General features: G+C 34.5%; 1 protein-coding gene across 1 annotated transcript; it reads right to left on the reverse strand.

Annotated features, from left to right (window-relative positions):
- Window positions 1-127: 127 nt before the first annotated feature.
- LOC132721504 (alkaline phosphatase, tissue-nonspecific isozyme-like) lies at window positions 128-9603 on the reverse strand (the record flags this gene model as incomplete). Its single annotated transcript, XM_060705822.1, is given in 4 exon segments — window positions 128-294; window positions 4399-4619; window positions 6115-6228; window positions 9498-9603. Coding segments are annotated over 3 exon segments (485 nt in total), but the record flags the coding sequence as incomplete, so codon positions are not given.
- Between the last annotated feature and the right edge of the window lie 326 nt (window positions 9604-9929).

Genomic DNA, 9929 nt, shown 5'->3' on the forward strand with positions numbered 1-9929 from the left:
TGTGGAACGAATCATGTATACAAACAGAATTGCATAGAATCTTATAAATGACGTTTTTATGTAACTACTCTACATGTGTATGGATGCCATAAAACTAACGAATTATTCGCTAACCATACCAGCAGCGTGTGCCCAGTCTAATAACGTTTCAACTTCTTTTCCTTCAGCGCTTAAACAATCCCCGGATGTAGCTCGAGCGTCGAGCCCAACCAAATAATAATTGGTTTTAACCCCGCTCATCATAGCTGTGGCGGTCCCTGCCGAGTCAGCCGTTTGTCTGTCCACATTATATGTCTAAATAAATAACAAAACATCTATATTATGAAAAAATAATATGAGGAATAAGCGTATAATGGTACTAAATGGGAAAAATAGAACCATTCCGTAGCAATAACAAGAATGGAAATGACAAGTTTGTTAATTCGTCCAAAAAGGGTTCGTCTTAAATAAACTCGACTAAAACAAAATCACGTACCAAGCAAATCTATTCATAAAATTGTCATGAAAATTGAAAATTACACTTTGCAAGAAAAATATCTCTTGTCAAGTTGACTGTAACAGAGTGTATACTTAAATAAAGAAACTTATTACGATTCAAAAGTTTTTGAAATTTTATCATTAAAACGTCTTCTAAACCGGTATAGTTACGTTGTAATAAAAAAGAAATATGTACGAAAGACCGGTAGGACCATTTCAACTTCATGAATTCCCGATTTCATCTTCATGAATTCTCGATTTCAACTTCAAGAATTCCCGTTTTCAAAATACGGAATTCAAGAATTCACGATTCAGCTTCACGAATTCACGACTTCAACTTCATGAATTCACGATTTCAACTTCACGAATTCACGATTTCAACTTCATGAATTCACGATTTCAACTTCACGAATTCAACTTCGTGAATTCACGATTTCAACTTCACGAATTCACGATTTCAACTTCACGAATTCACGATTTCAACTTCACGAATTCACGATTTCAACTTCACGAATTCACGATTTCAACTTCATGAATTCACGATTTCAACTTCACGAATTCAACTTCGTGAATTCACGATTTCAACTTCACGAATTCACGATTTCAACTTCACGAATTCACGATTTCAACTTCATGAATTCACGATTTCAACTTCACGAATTCAACTTCGTGAATTCACGATTTCAACTTCACGAATTCACGATTTCAACTTCACGAATTCACGATTTCAACTTCATGAAGTTGAAATCGTGAATTCGTGAAGTTGAAATCGTGAATTCGTGAAGTTGAAATCGTGAATTCATGAAGTTGAAATCGTGAATTCTTGAAGTTGAAATCGAGAATTCATGAAGCTGAAATCGGGAATTCATGAAGTTGAAATGTCCCTACCGGTCTTTCGTAAATATGGGCTTAAAACATGTGTTGCTAGTATTAGCAAAGATCGCTAACAGGTATAAAATTTTGACATGTTTGTTTATTTTATATCATGATAAAAATTATACCTGTCATTTTGTAAACCCTTAGTCAGCAAAAAATCGTAAATAGGCTTACTGCCTAGATACATAAAAAAGTAAAGTGTCCTAAGTGAAATATAAAAAGGCAACAAGTACATTTTGCTTCTGAAAAAAATACATAAACTCATAAATGAAAACAAATAAAAAAAGATCCGAGTGCTTAAAGTAATAGACACATGGCCTACTAGTATGGTGGCTGATTTGTGCCATTCGTGTTTTCGCCCCGAAACCCTGTCAAGCGAAAAGTCGAGAATTGACAAGATAAAATGGCGGGGTCGCGGAGCGAAAACACGCTTGTTAGCGGGGGCGCGGGGCGAAATTTAATAAATTAAACTTCGCCCCGCAAGGGCGATGAGAGAGATTTAAGAAATAACAAGGCGGGGCGCTCCCGCTAATTAGCGTGTTTTCGCTCCGCAACCCCGCCGTTTTATTTTTTAATTCTCGCTCAGCGCCCCTGCGGGGCGACGTGTTATTTATTAAACTTCGCCTCGAGCCCTCGCTTATCAGCGTGTTTTCGCTCCGTGCCCCCCGTCATTTGTATTTGTTCAATCTCGACTTTTCGGGGTCGAGGAACAAAAACACGCTAATTAGCGGGGGATGGGAGGCGAAGTATTATTTATTTAACTTCGCCCCGCGCTCCCGCTAATTAGCGTGTTTTAGCTCCGCGTCCCCGCTGTTTTATTCCTTAAATCTCGCTCAGCGCCCTTGCGGGGCGAAATTAATTCATCAAAATTTTCCCCGCGCCGCCGCTAATTAACGTGTTTTCGCTCCGCATCCCGCCATTTTAACTTGTTTATTGTCGCTTGGCGGGGTCGCGGGATGAAAACACGAATGGCACAAATCAGCCACCATATACTAGTCTACATATCATTTTTTTCTCTTAAATGTAAATTTTTTACTGAATTCATAAAGAAATAAACATAATTCTGAAGTTCAAAATTGAATGGATACTTATTTTGATATGCTGTTTTCAGTGAAGTATGCAATATACCGATACATAACGTATGCATTTTATGCATTTTCTTAATGAATATCGCCACCTAACACATTTAAAATTTGAATAGAATTATGTATACGACAAAGAAAGCGTTTTTAAGAGCAGATCTGATCAAATTTAGAAAGAAGCTTATAGACCGGTTAAGGTATGAGCCCCATAATAGGCACTATAAGGAACTATAAAATTGACAACATAGGTCAGTTATATGCCTTAAAAGACACAAGAATGCAAAACTTAAACAAAGTTTACCGTATGGTTTACGAGTTAAGGAGATTTTTCTAAAGAAAAACTTGGCTATTAGAAAGGTTCTTTTTCAGAAATTGGAAACTCTAATTATTCTATTATATAATCATTATGAACTAATGTTTTCCTATAGAATTTTTTTAAGAAACAAATAATAGCATTCAGCTAACAAATGACCCAGCAAAATTATTGTTTCTACTCAAAATGTTTGAAATATGTATATAAATGTTACCCTACCCCACCCATTTTAAGAAGTTGTTAGTTCATTTTTCTACTTGGAGGGCCTTATTCAAAATATCCCTAAAATTTACTCAAATCAGGGGCTGTTTTCAAAGTTTGCATAAATTTTCCTAAAGGTATATTGGTTGCGCTTGTCAAATATAAAATACTTTTACCGTCTAGTTTTTATTTTATTAGACTTTAAAATTACAAGGTACCATTTTTGATAATAAATTTGACACAATTTAGCCAATAAATACCAATAATAATTTTATAATTGAGATAAAACACTTTTTTCTTATCAAGAGTGGTCTGAGAGACACAAATAATGTTCAAAAAAAAAAAAAGAAAAGAAAAAAAAAGTTGCCTCTTCCGGGGCTTGAACCCGCGCCCCTCAGTTTCAATGCAGTTGACAGTAGTTCTAGCCTATTTGAGTACTCTTCAAAGTAGAGGTAATGCATTATGTGGGTCATACCTTAAATGGGTAAAAGTAGGGTATCTTCATTTTGGGAGTTAAGGAATGTAAATAAATGCATTTTGAAAATGTATTAAAAAATGAATCTTGTAAGTTGAATAGAACTAACATTTGACATATCTGTAATTTAATACATGTATCTTGTTAAATTCAGTAAAGAAGAATATCAACCTTTAGGAAAACTGCACGAAACATTTTTATTATTAATGTTTCCTAAACCTTTGTGTTTGAAAAAATTTGACAAAGCTATGTGTGCGATTAACTTAAAGAAACAAAACACTTGATAAAAGTGAGCCATTCCTGTATGTATCATTATTAAGGTAAAGTATCAATAAAGTATGAAAGCCATTCGTAAACAATCGGCATACATCGTTACTTTCCGTGATAAGTGTCAAAGTGAAAACCTTCACGGTAATACGGAAAATAACGACTGTTGTCGGAATTATACGAACTGTAATACGATAGGATTATTTTATCTTAACTAGATTTAATAGTGCTTGAAATGATTTTTTGCCCGATAGAATTGCAGTATTTCATATGAATCACTATAGCACATTTACTATGCTAACTTGCATGACTAAATTTATCGGTCCAGTAAACGGACAGTTTTAATAAAAAAATCATACATTAAATTGCTTAGTGTTTATTTGTAAGCATTAAATCTGCGCCGTTCTTGACCAATGCGCCGCGCCTGACGAATTTAATTTTGTAAATACGTACTTATAAACATTAATCTATACATAAATACATTTATATATAAAAAAAATAGTGCCAAACGTTCTGGCCAGCAGACGATGGCGCATTTACCGAAACTTGTCGGCATTTTTCATACCGCTAAAGCCGGTGCTAGGGGGCGTGAGGGATGTTGCACTTTTCCGTTATCTGTCAAACTGAATCTAATAACCGAGTTTACAATTTTTCATGCGATTTTGCTTTTTCCATTGCTTCCGAAGAGGAAGTGTAACCAAAATTACCTTAGACAACGCAACGTTCGGGAATTCTTCAAAAGCCAGAACGCTTTCCTCGCCAGGTCGGTTGTTGAGTTGACCTCGCAAAATTCTAGCTGCCGTCACAGTTGTTGGTCCCATTCCGTCCCCGATGAACAAAATCAAATTTTTGGCTACCTTGTGGTTTTCTATTTGCTTTTTACGTTTCTGTATTACTTCTTTTGCCAGATTATTCCAAAAGCTAGGATCTGTAACATTTTAATAGATGCAGACGATAACTTAAGTGATGTGACACTCTTTTATTTTTACTCAGACCAATGCTTTGTACATCGGGACACAATAGAGAGATAATGTTCGTTTTAAAAAGTGTACTTATAATTTCTGGCTAAAAACTTTCAAACTTTTCAGTGGATATGACGTCTTTATAAATGTGACGTTAGAATATTTATTTAAAAAACATACGTCATAAAATGAATTACTGTGCCAATGGTATACAGTTATATCGAATTTAAAAACTTATCATTTGTTTTTATTTCTGTTTATTCCTTAGTAATTCTTTTTTTATTATTCAAAGAAGGGGGGTCAACAAGAAATATCACGTGATCACAAATGCAGACAAACACAGTGACCTTCACCCCTGACAGCGGAAGAAACTTGTCGTGATTTTTTGTTGTATTTCAGTAATTATGAGCGAACCGCGGTATTTATTTGTTAAATATTTTGTTGTTTTTGAGCACATTCTAAATAAATTCCGAGAAGGAAAGTACATTGTAAAAGGAACTCGTTAAATTGTGGAAATCAATGCTGAAGTTCAATTCATGCTTATTTGCACATTTACTCACTATTTTTCCATCATTTGAAAATATGTATATGTAACATGAGAATTTTTAAATAAAAGAACAAACTATGAATAGAAGCGAACGTGCACACTTTTGCTTGATTATGGCAAATGTACGGACTTATCCGTTCGAATTTGTGCCATTCACCGTTTAACACTATAATTGACTCTTGTTGTTATTGTTTTTTCTATCAAAGGTGTGCACTTTAGCCATATTCTATCAAAAGCGTGCACGTTCGCAATGTTCAATCAAAAGTGTGCATGTTCGCCATATTCAATCAAAGTGTGCATGTCCGCCGTATTCTATCAAAAGTGTACACGTTCGCCATATTCTATCAAAGGTGTGCACGTTCGCCATATTCAATCAAAAGTGTGCATGTTCGCCATATTCTATCAAAAGTGTACACGTTCGCTATATTCTATCAAAAGTGTGCACGTTCGCCATATTCTATCAAAAGTATGCACATTCGCCATATTCAATCAAAAATGTGCATGTTCGCCATATTCAATCTATTTCAAGCGTGTTTATACATTCATCGCTTCAAAATTTGTGTTTGAATGTTCCCAAAATATACAAAAACACTTGTTCCCAAAATAAACAAAACACATGGCATCATGTTATGTACCAATAGAACGCTGGCGATGCGGATTGTACGGTGCGCTTATGATTATTGAAGTACAAAACTATTTTCCCGTAAAATTTGCAAAAGGTTACCAATCTACAAGCTCCTAGGGGTGACGATATTAACTGTGTTCGTCCGCGCATGTGACCACGTGCTATTCATAATCTATTCATTTTCATTTTTATTACGTTCGATTATACAAGTCATATAGTCTTTCTTGAAAAAAGGTTATATATACAATTATTTGCCGCATAAATCATCTTGATTTTTTAAGCTTGTTACCTTTCTCACCAACTGGGATGTTCGGTCCTGTAAGGGCACCTGCAAGCGAAGTAATTACCGCCAAAATAAGGAACGCTGTCAGTCGTCTGCTGGACATCTTGCAGTCACACTCTCCTGTATACATGTATGTGAAAGCACGTTAAATGTTTAAGAGATATCGTTTTCAATTTTGATATGACAAAGACTTTTTGTTGCAGTTTGTAATATAAATGTGTGTTTATTAATTAAAAAACAAAAAATGCCACAAAACAACAATTTTTCACCAAAATTAGGTGTAAGGCCACGTGTTAACATGGAAAATCTAGATTTTGGGTAATTCCAATGGTTTTCATAATTTTTTGTTTACCGTTTCCCTTATGTGTGTTTTGACGACTTTTTCCTCCTCCCATTTTGAGGCCTCAAACAGTGAAAAATGCTCTATTTAGGCCCCAGAAACTGTTTTTCGTTTAAGAAATATTGTTAAAAAAGTTACTTGTTTTTCGGCGCAAAATGATACACCAGGGGGTTGCCAGAAGGGGGATGTGACCCCTTCTGTTTGGGGGGTTTGAATTTGGCGGTAGTCCCCCTCATCGCCAAGAAAATTTTGGTCATGTGACAGGCTAAAAGTCGCCTCAGGTCGATCTTATGGCGACGTGAAACCTACGCTGAAATGCCTTTTATTCTATCTCATTGCAACGAGGAGTTGCAGCACTTTGAAATCAGTTTTGATGGAAAAAACAATGCAAAGAAGTGATTTTTCGCAATTTTGAGACGCCCACCGTTGTCGTGGTAACAGGATTTTTTTTATTGAGCATGTTGTTACAGAGGTTATGGTTAGTTAACATGCCAAGTTTCATCAGTATTGATGCATTTTTCATAGTTTTATAGCAGTTTGAACTTGTAACAGAAGGCTTTTCAATGAAAACGGCCATTTTTCACAATACATGTATACACAGCGACAAAATACAACGTTATTCTCTTTAAATAAGCTTCACATACATCAGACATGATGTTATTGGTATAAGTTTCGTATTAAGCAGATCTATTTGAATATAAATTTAATGTTAATGTATTGAACTTGAATAGAAATATTCAGGTAAGATAATTTCACCCACTTTTAAGTTGTATTTACTCATTATATTTGCATTTTTACGGCTGCGTTTTTATTGACGCTGTACGTAATAAACGAAAAAATGTCATATCTTCTGGATTTTCTAGGTCCTGTTAATATGTAATGTGATTATTAATAGATAGAACGGAAATAAAAATGTGGATTTGTTTAAACTTTTTCATTTTTCAATGCATTGTGTTATAGCCAGGATAAATGTTTCGTACTTCTTATTTCCATATGTAGGAAAGTATTGACTTTTTGAAAACATGTACTCGAATTTAGAATGTTACCATCTCATGTTTAAATGCTGAATTCTACTTAAGCCGGTGCCAGATTGATTGACAGGCAGCTGAGGCTAACATATTTTCGATATAAGATACTATGCAGACCTAACACCTACTGGAAAAAAATGATTTCACAACAAGAGAACGTCAAAAAAGCCATCCAATGATGCATGAAAATGCGTGTATTAAGTAAAGCAAAAACAGCCAACTGGCTTAGCAGTATAGTTAAACAGAATGGCAAGAGCATGAGCACCACTTAATTCTCAGCGCAAACTATTTGGAACTTATGGGGGCTGATCTGTACCTTGTTGTTACTAAACGCCGCGGAGCGCCAGGTGAAACACGAAAATAGGACAAAGTGCTCAATTTTTCGTACTTTCGCTCCCCGGTGCGCAAAGGCAATCGTTTTTCGCCTTTGCGCCCCGCGCAGCGAAAATACGACACATGTTGACTTTGTCGTATGTTCGTGTTTCCGTGGCTCTAACAGAGCGAAATACGATATGGCACAAATCCGTCAGTTAAAAGCATCAAAGTAAAGTATTTTTCATCCCGTTTTTATATATTCTCGTCGGATGATGGCGTGATATTTGTTTGTGGTAAAATTGGGTCACCGCTAATGGCCGCGCCCATGACTTTAAAATATGTTTTGCTGTATGAATTCAAGACTTGAAATGAGCAATATGATCTCCTTTTTGTTTATTTAGCTAGTCATAATTGTATTCTTTTATTGTGATATTAGTGATTTGACTGTTATTTTTCTGTTTGTTTGTTGTTATAACCAGTGGCATATTACATGCCTTAGTTTAATAAAAACTGAAACTGATATTTTTTTCTTTTTAACTTTTATCACAATGCTTGCTGTAAATGCTCTATGGTTGAAAATATGCTGTAACGTACATTGCAAGCATATCAAGAAATGTCCAAGAGCAACATTGGAAAAGTATGTTACAATGTATCATTTGAACTGACAGATGTTTGCCTGAACACGTTATTCTGTTTATTATTCAAATATTGAAAGTATAACGAAAAATTAGGAGCTACCTCGCAGTTAACCATGAGCGGTGATCCAATGTACCGTAAACATGTAAATGTCACGTGGCCACCCACCTTATAACTATAGATGTTGAGGATTCCATTCATATACGAGAATATCGCCTGGAACTATTGACTTTCTTATTATTTGAATGTAGATAGTCTAGCACTGAGTCAAAGTTCCTGTGAGTGGCATGTAAACATATAAAAATGTGATCCATTAATAATGTTATCTACAAACACGTTGATAAATGTCAAACAAATCCTTACAAACATTGGCATAAAGACAAAAGACATGCACTGAATAAAAAAGAAATATAGCATAGAATTAATTACATGTAGTCATAAAAACGTACGATACGTATATGTAAATGTGTGCTAGCGGATACATTGATGTGGCGCAAACTTTTTGATCTTTATATGCATTCACATTTTTTCCCACTAAAAAGACTATTGAAGAAGTTGTAACAAAAAATCCTGTATTCATAGTTTGATTTGCGACGTTTTTGCAACACAAATGCTGAAAATAGTACACCTTTTAAGATGTGACTATAGTCCTTATTATAAGACCTACACGTAACTTACCATATTTTATGTTTATTCTTCATTATTCTGGTATTTTACATTTTTCATTTTCCAAAAGCCTTGATTACATAAAATGTTTAATGTCTTATTGATAAATATAAAACATTAAATAATCCTTTTCCTGTTGGCACTGAACTGAACAATTTTGTTTGTTTCTAATATTTACTTTAAGCATAGTGAAAATGTAAATTACTATCAACGCACATAAATTGTATTATAATAATATGTGTTATAAACCATTCTGCGAATATGAGGATTTTTTGGTTTATTAAAAGTCACTTTTCTTACAATCTATAACGATTTTTTATTTATAATATTCAGTTATAGAAGAAGAAACTGTAAAGAAAACAACAAAATCTGTACTCACAAGTTAAAAACTATCCAACACTGACCTGTATAGAATAAGAACACGTGTGTGTCTGTATAGCAAAACAAAACAACATGTATTAGCAATAACAAACATAACAGCAGGCTTAAACATATGTCGTCTGCGCAGGATACTATAATTATCATTGGTCACGTGCCGAGCTCGTGCTGTCTGTTATTTATCAAAGCTGGTGCTGCGTTTGATAAAACAATAATAGGAAATAATGAAAACATGTCCGATGCATAACCTTTGAAAATAAGCGTTAGCGGTTCATAAAACGTTATTATCATGAATCCTAATTATCATAAAAGACCAGATGTAATTAAAACATCTGAATAAATGAATACTAATAATAAACACGAACATAGAAAAATTAGGTAAAATGATGCGTATAATAAGTAGAATTTAAAAATCCCTTGAACTATGAAGAAGTTATAGATCGCACACAAAATATACC

This window comes from Ruditapes philippinarum, unplaced genomic scaffold (genome assembly GCF_026571515.1).
Source record: "Ruditapes philippinarum isolate M1 unplaced genomic scaffold, ASM2657151v2 ctg5124_1_1_1_1, whole genome shotgun sequence".
Lineage (NCBI taxonomy): Eukaryota > Metazoa > Mollusca > Bivalvia > Venerida > Veneridae > Ruditapes > Ruditapes philippinarum.